Here is a 27,736-nt window from a genome sequence, read left to right as displayed (position 1 = left end):
GTACAGAGAGATTTGGGTGTTCAGGTCCATTGTTCCCTGAAGGTGGCAACGCAGGTCAATAGAGTGGTCAAGAAGGCATACGGCATGCTTTCCTTCATCGGACGGGGTATTGAGTACAAGGGTTGGCAGGTCATGTTACAGTTGTATAAGACTTTGGTTCGGCCAAATTTGGAACACTGCGTGCAGTTCTGGTCGCCACATTACCAAAAGGATGTAGATGCTTTGGAGAGGGTGCAGAGGAGGTTCACCAGGATGTTTCCTGGTATGGAGGGCGCTAGCTATGAAGAGAGGTTGAGCAGATTAGGATTATTTTCATTAGAAAGACGGAGGTTGAGGGGGGGACCTGATTGAGGTGTACAAAATCATGAGAGGTATAGACAGGGTGGATAGCAAGAAGCTTTTTCCCAGAGTGGGGGATTCAATTACTAGGGGTCACGAGTTCAAAGTGAGAGGGGAAAAGTTTAGGGGGGATATGCGTGGAAAGTTCTTTACGCAGAGGGTGGTGGGTGCCTGGAACGCGTTGCCAGTGGAGGTGGTAGACGCGGGCACGATAGCGTCTTTTAAGATGTATCTAGACAGATACATGAATGGGCAGGAAGCAAAGAGATACAGACCCTTAGAAAATAGGCGACATGTTTAGATAGAGGATCTGGATCGGCGCAGGCTTGGAGGGCCGAAGGGCCTGTTCCTGTGCTGTAATTTTCTTTGTTCTAAACTGTTTAAAAATAATTTTCTTTCTTACAGAGATAGATGTCAAATCCAACTGCAGCAGCATAACCAAGCAAGTAAAGTGCATGGACCCAACATTGGCTGGATTGCTCTCTCTGTAGTGTCTCTCAAAATACTGTACAGTTAGAGGTGAGTGCTACCAGCAGTTACCCTTTCAAACTATAGGAGCATTGAGTGTCTGTCACACTTCAGGTGCCATATTCGTGTCAAAGCAATAAGAAAGACATTCATTTCTCGCTACCTTTTCCTGAGCTGGAGCTAGCAATTTAAAAGCTCCTGCAGATCTACAAACTTCCCTCACCAAGCAGCAATTAAACTCTGATTGACTTCAGGATTTATAGCAATTAGACTCTGAATGACCTCAGGATTTATTGTAATTATTTTGATTAATTTCAGGAGTAACTGCAATTAGACTCTGCTTCTCAGATTGCGGTTGGTCTTCTCAGGCTTTGTGGTCTTAAAACATCTGTCCACTTTAAATATCGATCACATTATCAGGTCAGAGGCTGGGAATTCTGCAGCGGGTAACTCACATCTTGACTTCCCAAAGTTTTTCCACCACCTACAAGGCACAAGTCAGGAGTGTGATGGAATACTCTCCACTTGTTGGAGCTGCACCCATCCAAGCAATACTCAAAAGGCTCAGCACCAGCCAGGACAAAGTAACCCAGTTGATTGGTATCCCATCCACAACCTTAAACATTCACTCCTTCCACCACTGGCACAACACGACGGCAGCAACTAGCCAAGACTTCTTCAACGGCAGCTTCCAATCCCGACTTCCGCCATCTAGAAAGAAAAGGGCAGCACACACATGGGAACACCACCATCTCCAAGTTCCCCTCCAAGTCACCATCCTGATTTGTAAATAACCACCATTTCTTCATTGTTGCTGTGTCAAAATCCTGGAACTCACTACCTAACAGCACTGAGGGAGCAGCAGTGGTTCAGGAGGGTGGCTCACCACCACCTTCTCAAGGAGTACTAGTGATGAGCAATAAATGTTGGCCTTGCCAGTGATTACCAAACCCCGGTTAATGCACTGTAGTCTAAGGGTCAAATTTAGGACCTTCCTTGGCACCTTGGTACCATAGGAATAGAAGGAGGCCATTCAGCCCCTTCAACCTATTCTGCCGTTCTATTAGAATATGGCTGATCTACACTTTAACTTCTTCCACCCACTTTAGTTCCATAATCCTTAATACCGTTCCCTATTAAACATCTACCAATCTCTATTCTCTATTCCCTATTAAACATCTACCAATCTCTATTCTCTATTCCCTATTAAACATCTACCAATCGCTATTCTCTATTCCCTATTAAACATCTACCAATCTCTATTCTCTATTCCCTATTAAACATCGACCAATCTCTATTCTCTATTCCCTATTAAACATCTACCAATCCCTATTCTCTTTTCCCTATTAAACATCTACCAATCCCTATTCTCTTTTCCCTATTAAACATCTACCAATCCCTATTCTCTATTCCCTATTAAACATCGACCAATCTCTATTCTCTATTCCCTATTAAACATCGACCAATCTCTATTCTCTATTCCCTATTAAACATCTACCAATCCCTATTCTCTATTCCCTATTAAACATCGACCAATCTCTATTCTCTATTCCCTATTAAACATCTACCAATCCCTATTCTCTTTTCCCTATTAAACATCTACCAATCCCTATTCTCTATTCCCTATTAAACATCGACCAATCTCTATTCTCTATTCCCTATTAAACATCTACCAATCTCTATTCTCTATTCCCTATTAAACATCTACCAATCCCTATTCTCTATTCCCTATTAAACATCGACCAATCTCTATTCTCTATTCCCCATTAAACATCTACCAATCGCTATTCTCTATTCCCTATTAAACATCTACCAATCGCTATTCTCTATTCCCTATTAAACATCTACCAATCGCTATTCTCTATTCCCTATTAAACATCTACCAATCGCTATTCTCTATTCCCTATTAAACATCTACCAATCGACTCTATCACTTCTTTAATCATCTTAAACACCTCAAATAGATCACGCCTCAATCTTCTATACTCAATGGAATACCAGCCTAGTCTATGAAACCTGGCCTCATAAGTTAGCCCTTTTAGGCTCGGAATCATTCTCTATCTCTGAAATTATTGTGACCACATTAGGTAATGCACATTCCCATTGAAAGCTGGGGAGTGAGCCCTCTCACATTGTTTTCACCGTGTGTAGAGTAGATGGGTACGGTAGATATCTGGTAAAGATCTCTCGAGTCATCAAATGAAGTTCGAATATTGACCTTCCATTGTTCCCAGTGTTGGATGCTGGTCATGCGTAGTTGCTGTGTTATTTATCCAGTAAATCTATTTTGCTTTGAAAAGTCCTGCACATTCTGTGAAAAGATGGTGGAAGCAGATTCAACAGCAAATTTCAACAGGGAATTGGATATATATTTAAAAAGAAAAGTAAAATTGCAGGACTATAGGGGACAAGTGGGGGGCAGTGGGAGTAATTGGATCGTTCTTCCAAAGAGCTATCACAGGCATGATGGGCCAAATGGCCTCCTTCTGAACTGTAAGATCCTATGATTTAAAATCTCTTTGTTTTATTTTTAGGATCGGATTGGATGGCAAGAACAAAGAAAAACTGCTGCAAAACGAGCTTTCTATTCGAAACAAAAAAAAAATTTGATATGCTAATGCCTCCTTTACGCTGACTCCCAAGGTGACCATCAAGCCCACAGGGTAGACTAAGATTCAGAACATAATAGTCAGCATTTTCATTAAAAAAATTATGATTTCTAAATTTGATGAACAAAAACAAGTGGCTATTGACTATGACAAAGTGCAGACTGGCGTATGTGCAACACCAACCAATTAACGCATGTGGCAAATCCAGGTTTGCAGCAGCTCACACTATAACCCGGTGTCTCACACTATACCCTGCTCACTCACATAATGCCCTGACCCTGCCTCACCAGGGATGAGGAAGGAGGTAGCTGATCGAGGAATTAATTTGCTGCTTGAGTCATTAATTTAGTAATCCCATGCAAGCAATTCTGCAGGAGCTGTATCATAAAATTCCATACAATAGATACAGACAACAAACCCAGAGATGGTGCTGGGATTGACAACATTGCTTTTCAAAAGTGCACATGTGTGATTCTGACCACCAGTGAATGGTGCTGGAATAGCGAAGGGTGATGTTGCTAGAGGAGAGGAGTCTTAATGGATTTAACACAAAACACCAATACAGAGGAGCAAAGAACAAGACCAACAGGGTGTAGAACAATAGCCAAAGTTGTAAAATATGAGTTAGAGGAAGTGCCATGCAAACCTTTTAGTGTTCAAGTGAGACCATAACTCGAACAAAATGTTCAGCTCTGGTTGTTAAGAATTAGACATTCAAGGTCAGGAGGGAGTGTAGTGGAGAAATGTCAGGCTGATCCCCAAGTGTCAGAGATACAAGACAAATCTGGTTTAACTGGGGCTTCTCAGCCAGTTTCTCACATCCCACCGCCCTGCTGCAGGTCACAAGAACACAAGTAGGAGTAGACTATATGGCCAACCAAGACTGCTCCACCATGCAATATGATCACGCCTGCTCCCCATATCCTTTGATTCCCTGAGAGACAAAAAAATCTATCTACTCCCACCTTAAATGTATTCAATGATGGAGCATCCACAACCCTCTGGGGTAGAGAATTCCAAAAATTCACAACCCTTTGAGTGAAGTAATTTCTGCTCATCTCAGTCCTGAATGATTGGCCCCTTATCCTGAGACTGTGCCCCGTGTTTTAGATTCCCCGACCAGCGGAAATAATCTCTGTGACTACCCTATCCAACCCCTTTAGAATCTAATATGTTTCAGTACGATCACCTCTCATTCTTTGAAACTCGAGAAAATATAAAGCCAATTTACTCAGCCTCTCATCATAGGACAACCCTCTCATCCCAGGGACCAATTTAGTGAACCTCCGCAAAGATGCTATACCTCACCAATTGCCCCCACTTTCAGCAAGAAGCAATTCTAATCCAACTCCTCCATTTATACTGGCACACGTCTCCTTCCCATTCAATTCAACCTGGCACTGCCTCCCCACCTCACCCTCAATCAGGATGGCACTCTTTACTGAATCCCTCAGTAAACAGTGGCACCCTACCCTTCCTGCCTTCTTTTTCACTCACCAACCCTTCATTAAATTTCTGTTTTCATGAAAATTTCCATTGGCAGAAAACAGGACCCAAATTTAATTAAGTGAAATTTATATAAGAAAAATTATACATGGCAGTTCATAAACGTGCAAGTTCCAAAATACATTCAATCCTCAGGAAGGGTTAATCTGCACTGTTTCATGCTGTGATATATACCAGTAGTCAGACATATGCTTTGGGTGTTTGTGTTTTAATTATAGAGAGAGCCAAATGTGTAACAGCACTGACAACCAATTTGCTCTGCAGCGCCCTTGGAAGAGCCTGTCACTCTAGAATTGGCCTTTATAGCCACTCCAGGCGCTGCTTCACAAACCACTGACCACCTCCAGGTGCTTACCCATTGTCTCTCGAGACAAGGAGGCCAAAAAGGAAAGGAAAGGTTTTAATTATAGTTCATTGCTGTTGTGACTAGTTTACTTTGAACATGCTCTCTTTTTATGAACCTGGTTGCACTTTAGCAAATCAAGAAGTCGAACTTGCAAGGCCTTCCCTTTTCCAACTACTGTAAATTCCAATTAAAGGGCTGCAATATAGCGAGATAGCCTGCAACATGTACAAGACTTGCGCACGAGCCCAGATAGAGGGCCCAGTCTGTGCTGCTCCATGTCAGAAATTGTCACCTAGTTGCTACAGCAGTTTCCAGAGACAGTGTTAAGATTGATGACCATGTTTTTCAAAAGCACACTCATGTTCTGCAAACTTTGACAGTCAATGTTGGCAGCGGCATTGTCAATATTTGCATTGATGGGCTCCAAAACAACTGAAGGCTACCACCCAATGCTATGAAGGTAGAATCGTCAATCCTCCAGGATTGTTCTGGAGACTCCTGGAATTAAAGATTAATCTCCTGGACACAGCTGCGAGTAAAACACTAGGAGGGAAATCACAACAGCATTGAAAAAAAGTTGTATTTTATGATTTTCTTTGAACACTCTTGTATGTTAGTTATAAAAATATTGGAGATGGAGGGAGGGGGAAAAATGGCTTCTTGAACGGCTGGAACAGTTGAAGGTTGTGTGATGAAATCTTCGGGAATATATCCAAGCAAAGTTGGCAACCAAGATTGAGCAGCAAATCCTCTTCTGGAAAAGTAATTTCAATGTCTTAATGTTATCGTAGATTAGACTATGAAAAGGAAAATGCATGGTTTATAGAAATATTTTATTTTTAAGACAAAGAACCATGTAATCAAAAATATTGTATGGAAGAAATTCATATATTGAAATAAAATAACAACTCTCCTCTTATTGGTTTCCATCTTTCCTGACAATATTTTCATATAATTTTTCTCAGTATCTGAGAAGCACTGACAAGGGTAGCCCCTTATTTCCAGCTCCTTTGACTTTCTCTTGGACTTGCTCAGCCCTAAGCTCTCGCCTCCAAGTCAGAAGGTTGTGTGTTCAGGCCCTACTCCAGAGACCTCACCATAGAATCTAAGCCAGCATTCCCGGTGCAGTACTGTCGGAGGGTCAGTGCTGAGGGAGCGCTGCACTATCGGAGGTGCGGTACTGAAGGAGTGCTGCACTGTCGGCGGGGTCAGTACAGAGGGAGCACCGCTCCCTCGGAGGGGCAGTACTGAGGGGGCGCTGCACTGTCAGTGGGGTCAGTACAGAGGGAGCACCGCACACTCGGAGGGGCAGAACAGAGGGAGTGCTGCACTGTCAGAGGTGCTCTTTCCAGATGACATGTTAAACCGAGGCTTCGTCTTCCCTCTCCAGTGTACATAAAAGATCCCACGCCACTAATTCGAAGAACAGGGGAGTTCTCCCCACAGCCCTGGGGTGAATATTTATCCCTCAACTAGTATCACAAACTGTTCTTAGGCTCACCGGTCGGACACTCAGTTGAAGGCTGCCTTGATGCCTTTCTCTTTCCCTCAAGCTTCCTTCTATGCCCGTGATGAGATCTGGAGGTGAAAGGTTCTGGCGGAACCCAGGCTGAGCATCGGTGAACAGGTTATTGGCGACTAAAGAATGAAAGAACTTGCATTTCTTTGCTTTTCATGACACCGGGACATCCCGAAACAATTTACAGCTAATGAAGTAGTTTTGAAGTGTAATCAGTGGTGGAATGTAGGAAATGCAGCAGTGGGCTGGATGCCAGTGTTGTAACTGCCCAGGGGACAGCTCAAGGAGCAGCTGGTTCTGGTGAAATGTCTTCATTCACTCTGAAGGGTTGCTAGATATCCAGAATTGCCCTGGAGTCTCCAAGAACTAAAGACTAGTCTCCAGGAGAGATCATAGGGGCATTAAGCAGTTATGTTTTATTCACTTGCTTCGAATACTTCCATTTATGAGTTATTAAAAAAATTAGACCTGGGGAAAAGGGTTGTTTAATTGACAGTCAAGAATCATCCAATTGCATAACAGAGAGTCTATTCACGTTCTGATTAATGTGGGAAGGCAGGGCACTCTGAGGACAGATGTGTCAGGGACCAATGGTGAGAGAGTTGGGGGGTGGGGGTTGGGGGGGGGGTTTGCGGGGGAAAGTGCACGGTACACTGGCAAGATGGACATTTCAAGCGACCAATAAACAGTGGGTCTATTGTAGGCAGGAGATGATGAAACCTCCAGAAATACTTCCAAGCAGAGTTGGCAACCCTATTTGCTATGGCTGACACGTTGGCGGCCCCACACCTTTTTCTGCGTCCAGCACGTGAACCGAAATGGCCAGACAGCCATGTTAAAGATGGTGGAGACTTCAGAAACAGGCAGATCCCATTCACCACCTGCTGCCTTTTTGTCTAAAGATATCTCGAGAAATTGCTGTAGAAAGCAAGGTCTGCAGATTTTCCGCCTCTGCCCCTGACAGCTCATGATTCTCAACAAACCTGGTGGGTAAGAGCAGCAGCTGCAAATCCCTGACCCAAGTGTCACCATCAGAACACAGTTAACATAATTGCTTTGTTCAGATGGAAACTATTGCTGGCAGTTCTATACTTATTTCAAACCCCCCTGCTTCCTCCTACATTTCCTCTTTTCACTCTGCCCTCCTCCCCTGTCTCCCACTGTCTCATAAGCTGCAGAGTACAGTAGAAATTGGCAGTCTAGTTAGAGGGCCATCAGGGTGTTTTCTGTCAGACAGGAAACCTGTTAGCTGGTAGACTATTTACCCATCACCCACTGTGCTCACTGACCTACATCAGCTACTCCTCCAACAACATCTCGGTTTAAAAATTCTTATCCTTGTTTTCAAATCCCTCCATAGCCTCCTCGCCCCTCCCTATCTCTGTACTCTCCTCCAGCCCCACAACCCTCCGAGATATCTGCACTCCTCCAATTCTGGCCTCTTGCGCATCCCTGATTTTCATCACTTCACCAGTGGCAGCTGTGCCTTCAGCTGCCTGGGCCCTAAGCTCTGGAATTCTCTCCCTAAACCTCTCTCCCCTCCTTTAAAGATGCTCCTTAAAACCTACCACTTTGACCAAGCTTTCAGTCACCTGTCCCAATATCTCCATATGTGCCTCAGTGTCAAATTTTTGTTTAATTGTGCACCTGTGAAATAGTTTGGAACATTTTACATTAAACATGCTAAATAATTGCAAGCTGTTGTTGTTTGACTGTCACTTCAGTGATGAAGAAAACAAATCGTGTGTGCTGGAAATCAGAAATAAAGGCAGAAAACATGGACACACTTCGGAATATCTGGGAGAGACAAAGCAAGTCAATGCTTCTAGTGAAGGCTCTGAGTGCCACCTGGTGTCTAGTTGCCAAATAGCTTCCCTCGTGTTTGGATAAATGTTTTCTCTTGTTGTACACGTGACTTCTGATGTCAATGCATTGCAAATACGAACAAACAAATTAGGAGCAGGAGTAGGCCACTTGGTCCTTCGAGTCTGCTCTGCCATTCAATAGTTCATGGCTGAACTGATTACTCCACATTTCCACCAAGCCCCGATAACCTTTCACCCCCTTGCTTATCAAGAATCTATCTACCTCTGCCTTAAAAATATTCAAAGACTCTGCCTCCAATGCTTTTTGAGGAAGAGAATTCCAAAAGTCACGACCCTCAGAGAAAAACCTTCTCCTCATCTCTGTGTTAAATGGGCGACCCCTTATTTTTAAACAGTGACCCCTAGTTCTAGATTCTCCCACAAGGAGTAACATGTATTCCACATCCACCCTGTCAAGACCCCTCAGGATCTTATATGTTTCAATCAAGTCGCCTCTTACTCTTCTAAATTCCAGCGGGTACAAGCCTAGCCTGTCCAATCTTTCCTTGTAGGACAGCCCGCCCATTCCAGGTACTAGTCTGTACTGCCTCCAACGCATTTACATCCTTCCTTAAATAAGGAGACCAATACTGTAAACAGTACTCCAGCTGTGGTCTCACCAATGTCCTGAATAGCTGAAGCATAACCTCCAAACTTTTGCATTCAATTCCCTTTGTGATAAACGATAACATTCTATTAGCTTTCCTGATTATGTGCTGTACCTGCATACTAACCTTTTGTGATTCATGCACTAGGACACCCAGATCCCTCTGCATCTCTCACCATTTAGATAATATGCTTCTTTCTTATTCTTCCTGCCAAAGTGGACAATTTTCCACGTTATACTCCATTTGCCAGGTCTTTGCTCACTCATTTAACCTATCTGTAGCCCTTTGTAGCACCCTTATATCCTCTTCACAACTTACTTTCCTACCTATCTTTGTGTCATCAGTTAATTTAGCAACCATACCTTCAATCCTTTCATCTAAGTCACCACTCATTACATCTCGCCAACCAGAAAATGACCCATTTATGCCTACTCCCTGATTCCTGTTAGCTGGCCAGTCTTCTATCCATGCCAATATGTTACCCCCTACACCATGAGCTTTTATTTTTTGCAATAACCTTTGATGTGGCATCTTATCAAATGCATTCTGGAAATCTAAGTACAATACATCTACCGGTTCCCCTTCATCCACAGCACATGTAACTCCCTCAAAGAACTCCAATAAATTGGTTAAACATGATTTCCCTTTCACAAAACCATGTTGACTCTGCCTGATTACCTTGGATTTTTCTAAATGCCCTGCTATAACATCTTTAATAATAGCTTCTAACATTTTCCCTAAGACAGATGTTAAGCTAACTGACCTGTAGTTTCCTGCTTTCTGTCTCCCTCCCTTTTTGAATAAAGGAGTTACATTCGCTATTTTCCAATCTAATGGAACCTTCCCCGAATCCAGGGAATTTTGGAAAATTAAAACTAACCCATCGACTATCTCACTAGCCACTTCTTTTAACACCCTAGGATGAAGTCCATCAGGACCTGGGGACATAGCTCCAACAATTTGTTCAGTATCCCTAGTGATTGTAATTTTCTTGAGTTAGAGTCATAGAGTTATACAGCACAGAAATAGGCCCTTCGGCCCGCTGTCTTTGTGCCGGCCATCAAGCCTATCTATTCTAATCCCATTTTCCAGCACTTGGCTCAAGGCCTTGTATGCTATGGCATTTCAAATGCTCATCTAAATACTTCTTAAATGTTGTGAGGGTTCCTGCCTCTACCACCTCTTCAGGCAGTGTGTTCCAGATTCCAACCACCCTCAGTGAAAAAACTTTTCCTCAAATCCCCCCTAAACCTCCTGCCCCTTACTTTAAATCTATGCCCCCCAGTTATTGACACCTCCGCTAAGGGAAAACGTTTCTTCCTATCTATGGCCCTCATAATTTTGTATACCTCAATCAGGTCCCTCCTCAGCCTTCTCTGCTCTAAGAAAAATAACCCTAGCCTATTCAGTCTCTCTTCATAACTGGAATGCTGCAGCCCAGGCAACATCACGGTGAATCTCCTCTGCACCCTCGCCAGTGCAATCACATCCTTCCTATAATGTGGTACCCAGAACTGTACACAGTACTCCAGCTGTGGCCTAACTAGCATTTTATACAGCTCCATCATAACCTCCCTGCTCTTATATTCTATGCCTCAGCTAATAAAGGCAAGTATTCCATAGGGCTTCCTAACCAGCTTATCTACCTGTGCTGCTGTCTTCAGTGATCTATGGACAAGTACACCAAAGTCCCTCTGACTCTCTGTACTTCCTATGGTCCTACCATCAATTGTATATTTCCTTTCCTTGTTAGTCCTCCAAAGATGCATCATCTCACACTTCTCAGGATTAAATTCCACTGCTCTGCCCATCTTACCAGCCCATCTATATCGTCCTGTAATCTAAGGCTTTCCTCCTCACTATTTACGATACCACCAATTTTCGTGTCATCTGCGGACTTCCTGATCATACCTCCTATATTCACATCTAAATTATTAATGTACACTACAAACAGCAAGGGTCCCAGCACCGATCCCTGTGGTACACCACTAGTCACAGGCTTCCAATCGCAAAAACAACCCTCGACCATCATCCACTGCCTCCTGCCACGAAGCCAATTTTGGATCCAATTTGCCAAATTGCCCTGGATCCCATGGGCTCTTACCTTCTTAACCAATCGCCCACATGGGACCTTATCAAAAGCCTTACTGAAGTCCATGTAGACTACATCAACTGTTTTACCCTCATCCACACACCTCCTCAAAAAATTCCTCCCTCCCTTCCATTTCCTGACTTACAGCTAATACTGGCAGGTTACTTGTATCCTCAATAGTGGAGTGATGCAAAATACCTGTTTAATTTATCTGCCATCTCCTTATTATCCATTATTAATTTCCCATATTCACTTTTTGTAGGACCAACGCTCACTTTGTTAACTCTTTTTAAAATATCCATAGAACTCTTACTATCTGTCTTTATATTTCTAGCTAGCTTTCTCTCGCACTCTAATTTTACCTTCCTTATCAATCTTTGCTGTTTTTTATATTCTGTCCAATCTTCTGAACTGCCTCCGATTTTTGTGCAAATATAGGCTTTTAAAAAAATTTTGATACGATTTTAGTTAACCACGGATGGTGGGTCCCACTCTTGGAATTCTTCTTTCGCGTTGAAATGTATCTATTCTGTGTACTCTGAAGTATCCCCTTAAACATCTGCCACTGCATCTCTATTTACCTATCCCTTAACCTGATTTTCCAGTTCACTTTAGCTATCTCTGCTTTCATGCCCTCATAAATGCCCTTGGGTAAGTTTAAATTACTAGTCTTGGACCCACTCTTCTCTCCCTCAAACTGAATGCAAAATTCAATCATATTATGATCGCTGCAACCTAGGGGTGCCTTAACTATGAGGTCATTAATTAATCCTATCTCATTTCACAATACCAGGTCTAGTATAGCCTGCTCTCTGGTTGGCTCCAGAATGTATAGTTGCAAGAAGTTATCCCAAAAACATTCTATGTACCACTGACCACCTCCAGGCGCGTATCCATTGTCTCTCGAGATAAGGAGGCCCAAAAGAACAAGAAAGAACTCTTCATCTAAGCTACTTCTGCCCATCTGATTTTTCCTGTCTATATGTAGGTTAAAATCCCCCATAATTATTGCTGTAGCTTTCTGACAAGCTGCCATTATTTCTTCCTTGATACCCCGTCCTACGGTGTGGTTAATGTTTTTTGTTACATATTTTCCAGTACCTGCTCCTATGGACATGGAAGATTTGAAAGGGAATTGGCAATTCTTCCAGTCTCAATGGCAGAAATAGAAGATTGCCACAGAGTTGGACAACAAGCACAAACGGATAAGAATAGTAATAGATAGTAATAATAAAATAGATGCTGCCAGACCTGTTGAGTATTTCCAGCATTTCTCGTTTTTATTTCAGATTTCCAGCATCCGCAGTATTTTGCTTTTATTTTAGTGTTTAATTCACTGCCACTTCTCTTCCAAGAATGCCTACCTTGAAGAAGTTCTGCTCTTCTCTCAGACATGATTTTCATTTTTTATTTTTTTTATTAGAGATACAGCACTGAAACAGGCCCTTCGGCCCACCGAGTCTGTGCCGAACATCAACCACCCATTTATACTAATCCTACACTAATCCCATATTCCCAACAAACACCCCCACCTGTCCCTATATTTCCCTACCACCTACCTATACTGGTGACAATTTATAATGGCCAATTTACCTATCAACCTGCAAGTCTTTTGGCTTGTGGGAGGAAACCGGAGCACCCGGAGAAAACCCACGCAGACACGGAGAACTTGCAAACTCCACACAGGCAGTACCCGGAATCGAACCCGGGTCCCTGGAGCTGTGAGGCTGCGGTGCTAACCACTGCGCCGCCCTACCTTGTCCTATCAACACTTCTCTTTTGTTATCTCTTGTCCCAGCCCTGCTTTACTTGCTTAAAACCGTTTACATTTCTAATATTTGTCAGTTCTGATGAAGGGTCACTGACCTGAAACGTTAACTCTGCTTCTCTCTCCATGGATGCTGCCAGACCTGCTGAATAATTCAAGCATTTCTTGTTTTTATTTCACATTTCCGTTATCTGCAGTATTGCTTTTATTTTAGATAAGAATAGTAACTCGGTTATCATTGATGAGGAAGGAATGTTACAGGCTGTCTTGCACCCTAGATCTCACTGAGGGTAAGAAAAGCAAGGCATGTGAGATGTTGGAGGCCTTGAAGACCCACTTTGAATCCTCTACTAATGTCATTTATGAAGGCTATGAGTTTAACACTAGAGCTCAGGAAGAGAGGGAAAATATTGATCAGTATGCGACTGTACTGAGACATCTAGCTGAATCTTGTGAGTTTGAGCAACTGAAGAATAATGTCATCAGAGATGGAATTGTCTTGGGAACTAGAGATTCTGCTGTGAGCACGTCTGCTAAGAGAAGAGAACTTACGCTCAAGAAAACTACTGTCACATGCAGACTCTGAGGTGGCTAATCAACAGCTGAAGAGTATTGATGAGAGAACTGACGAGGCTGCGTACTATGCTGAGAGGCAGTCCAAGTCTTCAAAACACAAGTCAATGATGAAAAGAAAGGACAACTTTCAGAAGGCCCAGCAGAAAGAGCAAGGCCAGAGCACTGGATATAAATACTGTGGAGGGCACCACAAGAAGGAAGAGGAAGTATGTCCAGCGTGTGGAAAGCAGTGCTCCAACTGCAAGAAGCTGAACCATTTTGAAAATCAGTCCTACATAGATGGTTGATGGAGAGATGTCGGACGATGATTCCATTAGTGCTGTTATGTCTTGAGGTAGAAAATGGTTGTTGGAATGATGACTGCAGAAGGAGAACATTAAGCTGATGTGAGGTATCAGATAGACACCGGTTGCTGAAGATGGTGACCCGAATACGAAACTGTCAAAGGTAAAGTTGAGGCTCTATGATGGAACAATGCTCAGCCCAAGAGGACAAACTAAGCTGAGAACCCAGTGCAATAGGAAGAACGAACAACTTCAATTCCAGATAGTGGACACTAAGCAAACTACCCTCAACTGAAGTAAGTCAAAAGCTCGGACTGGTAATCCTCCATGTACCAGAGGAGATTTGCAGTGTTTCACATGACACCAAGCCATTGAGTGCTGAACAAATCCTGACAGATTACAAAGATGTTTTCACAGGTCTTGGATGCCTTCTTGGGGAATATCATCTCGAAGTAGATGAGAGTGTGAGGCCAGCTCAACATCTTCCAAAGAGAGTGCCAGTCGCCCAAAGTCCAGCCTGAAAGACAAGATAGTTTGAAAAGATGGCAGTAATAAAAGTGATAGCGCCTACAGACTGGAGCAGCAGCAGCATGGGAGCAGTGAAAAAACTTGGAAAGCTGAGTGTGTTAGATCCAAAGGACCTCAAAGCTTTGAAGAAATCTCACTACCCTAGGCCAACCATTGAAGCGATTCTGCCTCAACTTGCCAAGGCAAAGATCTTTACTACCCTAGATGCTAAGGATGGATACTGGCAAGTAAAGTTGGATGAAAGGAGCAGCTTTCTGACTACTTTCTGGATGCCATTGGAAGGTACAGATGGTTGCATATGCTTTTTGACAATTTCTACCGCTCCGTAAGAATACCAACACAGACAGCATGAGATAGTCAATGGTCGACCAGGAGTGGAAGTGATCATGGCTGATCTTCTAGTCTATGGAAGTTGGGAAACCATAGAAGACGCCACCATCACAGACCATGATCAGAGCTAGAGAGAGCTCACCAGATGAACTTGAAGCTGAATAAGAAAAAGTCACAGCTGAAGATGTCTGAAGTCAGGTACATGTGTCACGTACTGACAGCTAAAGGACTTCACCCTGCTTCTGATAAGGTGCGAGCTGCAAGAGATCCAGCAACCAACAGACGTGAAGGCAGTTCAACAGTTCGTTGGATGTGTGAACCACCTAGCTAAGTTCTTGCCCAATATGTCGTCAGAGTGTGAGCCTCTACACAAACTCACTGCAAAGAATGTTCAGTGGTATTAGGGCACAGAACAAGACACACACCAAACAACTAGTGATGACAACGCCAGATTTTGAAGTACTATGATGTCAATGAGGAAGTCACCCTGTAGTATGATGCCAGTAAAACAGAACTTGGAGACACCCTCATGCAGCAAGGACAACCAGTTGCAGTTACATCCAGACTGTTAACGCAAACTGAATGATGCTATGTACAGATCATGAGAGTATGCCTGGCTATTGTCTTTGCTAATCAGCATTTCAACCAGTGCCTGTTTGGGAGAGAGAAAGTGATGGCGTAGAGTCCGACCACAAGCCACTTCAAAGTATCCTTCTCAAACTGCTTTTATCTGCTCCAAAGCATTTGCAAAGGATGTTACTTCATTTGCAGAGATATCACTTGGAAGTGAAGTACAATCAAGGGAAGCAGAACGCACATTGCCAACATGCTGTCAAGAGCTGCACTCCCTTTGAAGGAAGTTGATGATGCTAGTACAGTGTGTGAAAGTCTGGATCATTTTATCTCGAGCAAATTATATCACTGATTTTTTGGGAAAACAAGAAATTACAACATTTAACTTTCAAACAAAGTAACCTTCATGTAAGTGGATTAATTTGCAAACAATTTTGCATGCAAATTTTTCTTTGTGAAAAGGGGAATGTCTGGATAAATAATTTTGCACACTTTGACTTGCTGTACACATGACCGCTGAAGTCAATGTATGCAAATAAAAGTTTTTGCCATTTTATGCACGAGACTCCTCACAAATAGTGGCTCTTCCATATTTCTGTACACTTGCTCCTTCAAAGTTAGTGCAACACTTCCAGGTTGAACCACCCTGACATCTCAGAGGTCATCAGTCACCCTCTCAACAGAGGCTTGCTGATCTGTCTCAATGCACCTGGGGTGCAGCAGGACAGAGAGAAGAGTAAAATTAGGCAAGAGTTCCACCTTACTGTCTTGTGACTCCTGCTGGAGAGTACTCTGTAATCTCTGGCCCTGCCACAGTTCATCTGCTGCTGAAAGCCTCATCCATGCTATGTTACCTTCAGATTCTACTATTCCAGTGCTCCTCTGGCCAGCCTTCCATCTTCCACCCTCCGTAAACTTCAGATCATCCAGAACGCTTGGTGCCCATATTCTAACTTGCACCAAGTCCCATTCACCCATCACCCCTGTGCTCACTGACCTACGCTTGCCCCTGGTCTGGCAATGCAATAAATTTTCATCCTGATGTCCAAATCCCTCAATAGCTTCACTGCCTTATCTCTGTAAGCTGCTCTAAGCCCTACAACCCTCTGAGATTTCTGCTCTCCTTTAATTCCAGTCTCTTGAGCATCCCCAATTTTAAATCACCCCACAATTGGTGGCTATGCCTTCAGCTGCCTGGACCCTAATCTCTGGAATTTCCTCCCCCCCTCTGTTCTCTCCTTTAAGACACTTCTTAAAATCTACCAAGCATTCAGTCATCTGTCCCAATATCTTTGCGGCTTGGTGTCAAAATTTCTCACAATTGCTCCTGTGAAGAATCTTGGGGCACTTTATGATGTTTAACAGGTGCTACATAAATGCAAGTTGTTGTTGTATGCACAGGAACTGCAAGTGTGGATGTCAGTTGAGGAGAGATTGGAGTCAACTCTGACTCTGCCCAGTGGTCTTTCTGCCTCCTACCACACTCTGCCTGGACTCATCAATGAAGAATCAGCATTGCCAGGGAAGGGAGGGAGAAAATGTAAGTGGGAGGGACTAGATGCTGGAAGGTCGGATTAGATTGGGTGGCTAGCTTTTTCCAGCCGGTGCAGACACAATGGGCTGAATGGCCTCCTTCTGTGCCATAACTTTTCTATGGTTCTAAGAAATTAAAATCCTTCATAAAATGCCAGTAAGTCCCCAAAACTCCAAACACAACCAACAACTTGCTTTTAAACAGCACCTATAATGTGGTAAAACATCCAAAGGTGCTTCACAGGGGCCCTAATCGGACAAAATTTGACCCCAAGCCACCACAAGGAGACATTAGAACAAGTGGCCAAAACCCTGATCAAAGAGGTAAGTTTTATGTACCATCTTAAACAAAGAGGTCGAGAGATGCAGAGGTTTAGGGAGGGATTTCCAGAACGTACAGCTGAAGGCACGGCCGTCAATGGTGGAGTGAAGGAAGTGAAGGATGCACAAGAGGTCAGAGTTTCTGGGAGGGTTGTAGGGCTGTAGAAAGATCTTTCGATCAGTGCTCAGAGTATGTCTGGGTCGAGTTAAGAAATAAGGAATCTCAAACTGCATCACAAGAAGAAGAACAAGCTTGCTTTAAAATACAATCTTTATTAATGAAACTGTTACAAAGAACTTCATGGAAGAGAAGGGGGAAGAAAAAATAGGAAATGAGTACCAAGCCCCACTGAAGATTTTTTAAGTCATTGTTGGGATGTGGCCCAACTCCTTCTTGAACTGCGGCAACCCCTGTGGTGCAGGGGCTCCCACAATGACCTTAGGAAGGAATTCTAGAATTTTGACCCAGTGATGATGAGAGAACAGCTGATATATGGCCAAGTCAGGATGGTGTGTGACTTCGAAGTCATGGTGTTCCCATGCTTCTGCTGCCCTTGTCCTTCTAGGTGGTAGAAATCGTGGCTTTGGGAGGTACTATTGAAGAAGTCTAATCAAGTTGCTGCAGTGCATCCTGTAGATGGTACACACTGCAGCAATGCTGAGTTAGTGGGTGGGATACTGTGGAAACTTATACATAGACCTGAGATGGCAGACAAAGTCTCACAATTCAATGCCTCATGCAAAAGATGCAGCTGACAGTGCTGCACTGGGAGTGTCTGCCTGGATTTTGTGCTCAAGTGTCTGGAGTTGAGCTTGAACCCACAACTTTCTGAATGGTCTGAGGGCTACCCACTGAGCCACAGCTAATTCACCACAATTAGACTTTAGCAAAGTTAAACACAGCAGCACCTTAACAGCAGAAAATGTTGTGCATTACATGGTAAGGAACAATTAAAGTGGCGTACAATCCAACATACTATGAGCATCGCCATGAGAGGCTCACAAGCTAATGGAAATTTTTTTTTTTTTTTAAACTTACAAATGCTTGATATTATATGCAAAAATGGATTTATATTTTCTGAACAGAATCTTCACATTCTCAAACTAACACATTAGTATTTTTATAAATGTTTTCCTCAAAACTACTTTGAAAAAAAACTCCCCTCCCTGCCTTCCAAAACATATTTTATTGCAGGACACAAAACCTAAATAATTTCTCACGGTTAAAGTTAATTGACAACATTTTCAGAAGAACTACACTTTTTATTAGGAATCTCGGAAGTTTCAAGTTGGGGATTTGGTATACAGTGTCACTTAACAGTTCCCTGATCCTATTATTATCTGCTCTGTTAGTTTACAGACTGATGGTGTGATTATACAAAACGTACTGACTATAGACTGGGAATCCCTCTCGATATGACAACACCCTAAAAGCTTGTGATGATTTACGCTGTTCGTTACTCCTGAAAAACAAAGCACCTTAATTCTGAGAAAAATTCCAAAACAGTCATTGCAGGTATGTTGCTCACAGTAAGGTCCGGCAACAGCTTGAAATTGTGTCATGGGATCGGATTCGAAAGATGGCATCTCTGCCAAGGCAGCAGGCCCCCAGTACTGCATTAAAAATGCCAGCTCAGATTACGAGCTCAAGTCTTGGAGCAGGAAATAAACTTTCCGACTCAGGCGGAAAGAGGGCTAATGTGCAAACTAATTAGCAAAATCTCTCTGAATGGAATGCATTTACGATTTTGCTCGAATTGTCAGAGGAAATCTTCACAAATGCAAATTAGACATCGCGACACATACCACGGAAATTTACAGCCCATTCAGCCCACTACATCTATGCTGGCTCCTTGAGAGAACAGCTCAAAATTAATTCTTAAGATCTGCTCTTGCACTGTAGCACTGTCTCTTCCGGTTTCAAATATTTCTCAATTTTCTTCCGTAAAAGATGCGTTAGACTCTGCCTCAATCATTCTATCACCTGCATAAAGAAATTTCCCCATACCAGTTCACTCACTCACTGACAATTTTAAGTTGATGACCCCCTTGTCACCGATTCCCCAACCAGAGGAAATAGTCTCTCCTAACTTACCACAAAACCTTCAACAATTTCAAAAGCTTCTGGAGTCTCCTGGTACTTCTCTGCCAGTATCTCTCCTGAGAGTCCCATCTCTGAAGCAGCCAAAGGATCTCTTATTAAACCTACCATCACCCATATTATTGCTCAGTAATTTGCTGGTAAATGCTTGAAAACCATCACAAGTTTGCACCACAATCACTTTCAGTCCAGGTACCATCACCACACAGTAACTATAGGTACCCATTATGAAACCAAATACTGGGATAAAACAAAACAGAGTGCACGTCATCCAAAATACTTACATAAGTAGAAGTGATTGCTGACTGTAAACTCGGAGTCAATGAATCAAATATTGAAGTTCTGCTACTGCAGTTTCTCTAATCAGAACAGGATTACAGCCTCAATATCAGCCCTGGAAATTGGTCTAAGTACATCCCATCCCCTTCCTATCCAGTTGAAGTGATATTACCTTTATTCACTCCCCACATTTGTTTTGGGTTTTGTCCAGGTGAGGGAGCATAATGCTGGACAACACTTCTCCAATTTGTACATCCAACCTGGGTTATATAGAGTAAAGCTCCCTCTACACTGTCCCCTTCAAACACTCCCAGGGCAGGTACAGCACATTATTAAAAAAAAAAAAACAGGGTTATATCCAAATAAAGCTCCCTCTACACTGTCCCATCAATTTCTCTTGGTCCCACCAGTGCCCTGTGCTGTACCTATGTGACATTTCTACTTCCTGCACCAATTGTGTGACCGGAGATTATCACATTGAGGTCAAACTGTAACCAGTTCCATCCCCTCCGAGAACTAGACACTGGGTTCAGACTGCCATAGATACAGGACCCTTACATGTAACAAAATGACTTGTTCCTTACTGTTTTGAGTTGGATTTGAATGCAGGCCCAACAGGCAAAGGACAATGTCAAACCCCCTGCACTGCTCAATTCCCTAATAATTTGTAGAGGCATAAATGTGTTACTTATTTGAGGCAAGTGATTTGACATCAAGTTGAGAGATGTTGTTGCTGAGGGGAGTGGCTGTTTCTGCTGCTCCCTATGCAGGATGCAGAGTACAGGATAGCAAGCTTAGCACATCTCAATGAGCACTTTCAGATCAAGATTCAATATTTGTAAAGATTTATTTAATCGGTTTAGATCATTTTGGGTTGTTTTTGAACAAGTGTCAACCAAACATAAGAACCAATTTAGTCCAAGGTCCACTCTACCTGCTCCAATCCTTCAACTTAATTCTCCCTCCAGGAGACACACATTCAGGTACAAATCTATATGGTGGCTGAATGTCGACACGAGTGGGAGCTTACTCCGCGGTCTCACCTAATAGATGGATTTCGTCGTTTCTCATAGCAATACCTGGGACTCTAACATCCAAGTCACCCTTCACAAGGCTTAAGTGCCCCTCTGATAGCTAGAGACTCTAGTATCAAGGACAGGACACAAATACCTCGCCTGATAGTTGATCTCTGCCTCCGTTCTAACCTACAAACTCACTCATTCAATGTCACTATGGGCAGTACAACCATGGACCTTCATGTCCTTAGCTCCAAATACCTTACCTGTCCTGTGCACACTTACGCCTCCTTATTGTGCTGGAACCAACTCCTTGTTCCTTCTCCTGCTCTAATGTTCTTCCCTAGCACCTCATCACTGTGGAACACATCACTGACCTCAGTCTTTCTATAAAACCCAAGCTTGGCGTCATCTAACAATTTCTACTTGATTGATCTCATTTGAGTCTCAGCACCATCTTGCACATTGAGCCTTGACCCTTCAAGCAAGTTTCACAATATTTGAAAAAAATAAATTTTGCTTTCTCCAAACCATGGTGCTCTCCATTCTGATTGAGAAGTTCCAGTAGAGAAGGAGACTGGGTTGCTCAGAGGCGAGTGCTATCCTTTCACCTCGGACAGAAGCTTCAAATTTAGTCTAAACTAGACAGTTATTGCTTCATTGTGCTAACAGCTAAAAACAAAAGTGTAATGAGCTTGTAAGGACTTAACCCAGCTCCTAGTGGGAGCAAGTTAACAGCAGAAAGCTGCTCTGACTTGGCATGAAATACAACTTGGATTTATAGAACTGATCAATTCCCACAAATTACTTTGAAGCTTAACCAAAATGTTATGTAAGCAAGTGTGGCAACCATTTTGACAAGGCAATATCCCACAAAGAGCAGTGAATTAGCCAGTTAATCTCCATCTGGTGGCATTGATTGAGAAATATTGGTCAGGATACTGGTAGGCCTCCCTGGTCCTCTCTGAATAGTGCCACAGCATCTTTAACATCCCCTCAAGTCACTGGAAGAGGCAGCGAGCAAAGGTGATCCAAGCTGACAAATAAAATCCACTCAGGCATTAGCTATGGCTCAGTGGATAGACTCCTGCCTTTGAGTCAGGAGGTCATGGGTTCAAGCCCCAGTCCAAAGCCTCGAGCACATAATCATGGCTGACAATCCAGTGCATCACTGAAAGAGTGCTACACTGTGGAAGGTGCCATCTTTCAGATGAAATGTGGACCTAGGCCCCATCTGCCCTCTCAGGTGAATGTAAAACATTCAATATAATAAAAACAAAATACTGCGGATGCTGGAAATCTGAAATAAAAACAAGAAATGCTGGAGCCACTCAGCAGATCTGGCAGCATCTGTGGAAAGAGAAGCAGAGTTAACGCTTCGGGTCAGTTCCGATGAAGGGTCACTGACCCGAAACGTTAACTCTGCTTCTCTTTCCACAGATGCTGCCAGACCTGCTGAGTGGTTCCAGCATTTCTTGTTTTAAAACATTCAATGATACATTTCGAAGAACAGCAGGGGAGTTTTCCCTCGCTGTCCTGTCCAATATTTATCACTTAACCAACATCAAAATTGCTGTTTCTGGGATCCTGTTGTGCACAAATTGGCTGCCGCGTTTCAAGCATTGCAAGTGTCTACACTTCAAAGCACTTTGGGTGTCCTGAGATTGTGAAAGGCACCATATAAATGCAAGTTCTCTCCCTTTTCACTTGGAAAATCTAGTGTGGAGATGCTACTACAGTGGCAATATAAAGAGGGGCTCCTCCTGAAGTCGTATTGCTAATGAGTTTCCATTATCTACCTCTCTTCTACCATCGCAGATCTGAGCAAGTTAAATGGCAATACAATGCGTATAAAACAAAAATATTATTTCAGTGGAGTGAGAGGTCAATCTATGGCATCAATCCCTAGGAAGATGGTGGAAGCAATAGATAGTGATTCCTTTAAACACAAGTTAGGTTTCTTTCAGGAAATAAGATTTTGGGAGTCATTTGAGAGATGACGTTCGCGTAACGTGCCTGGGAGGAAAGGTGACTTCTGAACACTGGGGGCGGGGTTTACTCATCTTGTGTCTGGGTCTGTTGTAGTCTGATTAGAATCATACAGCACAGCAGATGACCATTTGGCCCATTGTTCCTATACCAGCTCTCAGAACAGCTACCATTTAGTCCCACTTTCTCTACTCTCTCCCCATAGCCCTGCAAATTTCTCCGTTGCTTCCACCATCCTTTAAGGCAGTGTATTCTAGTTGGAGATAATTGGTAGAGATTGATGGCTATGATTAGTCAATAACTCCATTATCGTCTGTCATGTGACTCTCAGGATGGTAAAAGGTGAAATAGATGCACCTTGGTGTTTATTAGTCTCAAATTCCTATGATCCTAAAACAGGGCAGGGTGTGGGATGCAGAATACTACACCAAGTAGACAGGCATCTCTGTCACGGTGACAAGCGCACCCCACACACTGAACAATTAAATTCCAATGAAAATACCAATTATTAAATTGACAAAGCCATGAAAACAGTGCAGTTCCTTAAAGTCCAAAGCAAGCAAATCACAGTTGATATTTTTCTTTCCAATATACACAACAATCACCCTCCACCATCCTTTATATAATACCCCATTCCTTCCATTAAATCCTGAGTTTACAAGAGAGATGAAAGAAATTTGCATACAAACATGGACACACCACAGCATGGCATAAAGGTGACTGCATGGGTTTGGGGGGGAGAAATCAAACGTACATGTTGTTAGAAATAGAAAACGATTAAAATCGAACAAAAAAAATCAGATGGAACGCATTTAAGAACTGCCATTGTTTAAATAAAAAGCTCTTGCATTTTAAATCTGATTTTTAAAAAAATCAGGAGGGATCACCTACTGCTTCCAAGGTAGAGGTTTCTCTACAAAGCTGAGAAATCCCATCTCCTGAGCAGTTTAGAAAGTTTTTAAAACCCCTCTGTAACCTCCTCAGTCAGACGACCTTCCAAGATCTCTATGTTCTTCTAATTCTGGTCTCTAGCGCATCCCCAATTTCCTTTGTCCCACCACTGATGGCCATTTCTTCAGCTGCCTGGGCCCCAAGCTCTGGAATTCCCTCCAACTCTTTATGCGGCTTAATGTCATATATTGTCTGATAACGCAACTATGAAGCGCCTTAGGATGTTTTACATTAAAAGGTGTTGCACAAATGCAAGTTGTTGGTTTCTAAGGTTAAATGCAGCCCCTTTAACAATATATATATATTGTCACTCCAGAATTGGCCTTTATAGCCACTCCAGGCACTGCTTCACAAACCACTGACCACCTCCAGGCGCGTATCCATTGTCTCTCGAGATAAGGAGGCCCAAAAGAAAGAAAGAAGAATATATTCCTACAGTACAATATTTACATTGGTCTATCTCCACCTAGTATTACAGATTCAGTATATCAAATGTACCTTGTAAAATCACTCAGCTACAACAAAAACCTACACAAGACCAACTTGCTTTTAATCCTGCAGACGGTGTGCTCATTTCACTGCACACTAGGTTTGGAGACCAGTGTCATTCTTTCAATAGTCATTGTTCGAAATCCCAGCTACAGTTATCATGACTCATCCATTGGAGGTTCAATGAAAATTTACTAGAACAGGAATACAGCCATTGGCCCAACTAAACGATCTGGGTTTCAGAGACTAACCCAACAAGCCACCACAATCCCCTAAACCACCTTTCTGCCCTCAGTCCCTTCTCCAGAAGCGCATCCAACTGTCTCCTGACCCCACTTATAATGTCCAGTTGAATGGTTTTTCCTGATGACTTTATAGAATCTTAGAATGATACAGCGTAGGAGGGCGCCAGTTGGCCCATCGTGCCTCTTTGAAAGAACTGTCCAATTAGTCCCCCGTTCCCCACTTCACCCTTTGTTCTTTCCCCACAACTTATTCCACTATTCTATCCCCTTTGGGTGAAAACCATCATTCATATTTTGTTTCATTACAAGCAAACAGCCTCCTCACGCCACAAACCAGTTAGGGAGCGTATGCAGCAGCGAAGTCTCCAGTGTGGAGCCAAACAATGCAATTTAAATAAATATTAGGCTAGTGTTAAACGGATGCAATAGCCAAGGCAGAAGCCAGTCTGCAGCAACAACCTTCCACTAATTCCAGCTCTTAGCAATGCTGGTGCGTTACACAGAAGTGGTAGCGACAGGGGTAAAGAGATCAGGTGCTTCCTCTATTACAGAGCTGCAGGAGGGATAATGGAGAGAAATTAGAGGAAGGGTTATCTCATGGCTGGTCTTTCCTTCTCTTTCTAGATAGGGATAACTTCCACTGAGGGCAAGAAAGAACCCGAGGATGGGAGGAGGATACCTGAAGGAATGGCCCATTTAGTTTTTCTCTGTACCCCACACCACAACCCTGCCCTAAAATTTGCCACAGCAGAACACAGTGCAGTAGAGAAGCAATTGCTCTTGATGATCACAAGGGGGAGCTTGCTGCTCTCTGGGGAATGGGGTCCACAGTACAATGCCCTTTAAAGGGAAATCCCATTCTCAATCACATTGCAGATGGTGAATTGCCAAGTTTCAGTTGGGCTTATCTGAGGAACAGACCTACTTCTGTTACATCAGGAAACCAAAAGAGGACAGAGCAGCACTGAACCCCAACAATAACCTACCCATGTGGCCCTAAGGGGAGAGCCAAATACATTTTGGGGAAGTTGCAGAGGGCATAACTATAAATGGACATGGGGGAGGGGAGGGAGCAAGGGTTTGTTACGAGCTTGATGTTAACCTTGGGCTTGAAATCCACGACCACCAAAATAACTAAGGTCTCAAAACAGCTAAATTAATGAATTAATTTTTCTTGGATTATTTTAACCTAGTTAAAATCATCTAAGCTATGATTAGTTTAGCCAAAACCTTATTAAGAAATACAAAATCTAGTCAAAACTGACTAACGTACAAAGCAAACACTGCATACATATGCTGTGAGCATGCATTCGCTGAGTGATAATATCTAAGTGCCTAAGTGCATCCAGCCTCATGGGCCGTGGCTTTTTAGACTCCGGGGTGAATTCAACAGAGTGTTCAAAGTTGAGTTTCTGTGACCATTTGTCTTATCTCTCTACACACACCTAAACATCATCTTTCTGAAACAGAACGTTTTAGAGAGAAAACAAAAAGAGAAAGCAAGAGAGGGGATAAAAGAGAAAGTGAGAGCAAGCGAAACAGAAAGCAGTGTTTGAGAATAAAAGAGTGAGCAAGAAACAGTGGGTGTTAAAGAGAGAAGTGAGCACGTGCAACAGCAGAAAAATTGAGAAAGCCGTGAAATAGAAATTGCGTGTGCAAGTGACAGATGCACACGACAGGGACAGAGTGAACAAGACAGACACCAAGATGGATACATAGGTAAGATGAACAGAAAAAAAAAGTGACAGTTACCAAAGAATCTGAGAAGATCAAAAATATAGCTGCTATCCCAGGCTCAGATTAAAAACATCTTAACCAGAAAAGCCTAATTTTAAAACGTATTATAAAAGTTGAACACAGAATTAAATGTATCACAGTGTGTACGTGCACTCACTGTACCAGCTCAAGGAGACGGCGTTCTGGAGTTTGCACTGTCTCAGCATCTTGGGGATCCAAGCTTTAAATATGGTGCGTGCATTCCCCTCATCCCCAAATAAAATATAGTTGTTACCGCACCCACTCAATCGCCTCTCCCACGCCTGAACAGGTGAATTTTACAATGGCAGCTATGATCAGGGTTGTGCCCCATAACAGTTTAGAAAGAAGAAAATCATTTTGATGTTAAATCCTCTCGTCTCAGCGCCCACTCCCGAGAGCTCAGTGCATCATCTGGCAGTTTATCTTGGCATTGGGATATTCCAGCACACCCAGCATCGCTCTGATAATGGTTTGGAGAGCCCGTCCCAGCTGCTCAGCTGTGTATGGCTTCCCCAGCGGAGGGACGTGAATGAAGGCTGATTTTCCATGGCTCAGGTGCAGAGAGGTATAGTAGGTGAAATCACAGAGGTATCTGGATGGACAGAGGAGAGACACAAAATTTATAATCAATCATAAAATCATTCAGCACAGGACGAGGCCATTCACCCACCGTGTCTGTGCCAGCTTTTTGGTAGAGCTATCTGATTAGCCCCATTCCCCTGCAAATTTTTCCCTTTCAAATATTTTTTCAATTCCCTTTTTAAAGTTACCATTGAGTCTGCTTTCTCCATCTTTTCAGGCAGTGCAACACAGATCACAACAATTCACCGTGTAAAGGGGGGTCGTGGGTGAGTCCCTCTCAAAAATATTGCTGTGATGCTCTACTATAACCTTTAAAAGGAAGCAACTTTAAATCCTCACATCACAAGATGATTACAGATGATGAAGGCAAGTTTGTAAATGATTACAGGGTTTTTACCTTCACTATGCTATATGGGAATCCCTTTCACCTGTTGATCACTTGTCTGCATTGTGAAGAAAAACATCCTAAATCTGCATTTAACTAGTGTGAATCCATATCCTCTTGGTTCTACTTGTAATGTAATATGAAGTAATTTTCTGCATAGCCTTCTCTAATCTTATACAGCTCGACATGCTCAATACACAGATGATCTGCTCATGGCTGGAAAGCCCAAGTTTTTCTCCAGGTCATAACTCCAACCTCTAACACCAAGAAACAGTATTCACAATGCCCCCTCCCATTGTTTGAACCATTTCAGTCTCAGAGACCAGAACTGAACACACTGCTCAAAGTACAGTCTAATCAGAGCAATGTAGTTCCATCATGACTTCGTCCAATTTGCAATCTACTATAGCAGTTCCACATTCTATTGGTTTCGATTGCTGCTCTGCACTGGTTGGACATGTTAGGAACTCAGGAATATAGCTGTAGAATCTACCAAGATTCTTGGATGTCTCGTAACTCAAGTATTTAGCCAATTCATCTCTGGGCCCTATTACACACTAATTCGACAACCTTCTCCAGCATAATGTCCTGCCACGCACTCCCATGTCTCATATTACAGCCTCTAAGTCTTTGGACCTGGGTCCTCTGCTCCACCATCACTGACAACTTTCAGATA

At 42.9% G+C, this 27,736-nt stretch overlaps 1 protein-coding gene and 1 long non-coding RNA gene across 5 annotated transcripts in view; one reads left to right on the top strand and one right to left on the bottom strand.

Moving 5' to 3' along the window:
- Positions 1–677: 677 nt before the first annotated feature.
- Positions 678–6,187, top strand: LOC137351538 (uncharacterized). Its single transcript, XR_010969513.1, has 2 exons — positions 678–858; positions 3,342–6,187. It is a non-coding gene; the product is annotated as an uncharacterized lncRNA (long non-coding RNA).
- Positions 6,188–17,518: 11,331 nt separating this feature from the next.
- The window catches only part of pgpep1 (pyroglutamyl-peptidase I), a 47,999-nt gene continuing 37,781 nt past the window's right edge, over positions 17,519–27,736 (bottom strand). For all 4 annotated transcript variants that reach the window (XM_068016030.1, XM_068016032.1, XM_068016029.1 and 1 more), the window contains one exon: positions 17,519–26,685. In XM_068016030.1, the coding sequence (XP_067872131.1) occupies positions 26,493–26,685 (193 nt within the window). In that variant the 3' untranslated portion in view covers positions 17,519–26,492. The remainder of the gene's footprint in view (positions 26,686–27,736) is intronic.

This window comes from Heterodontus francisci, chromosome 36 (assembly GCF_036365525.1).
Source record: "Heterodontus francisci isolate sHetFra1 chromosome 36, sHetFra1.hap1, whole genome shotgun sequence".
Taxonomy (NCBI): Eukaryota; Metazoa; Chordata; class Chondrichthyes; order Heterodontiformes; family Heterodontidae; genus Heterodontus; species Heterodontus francisci.
Note: the sequence above shows the minus strand (reverse complement) of the source record. Positions and strands in the feature narration are given on the sequence as shown.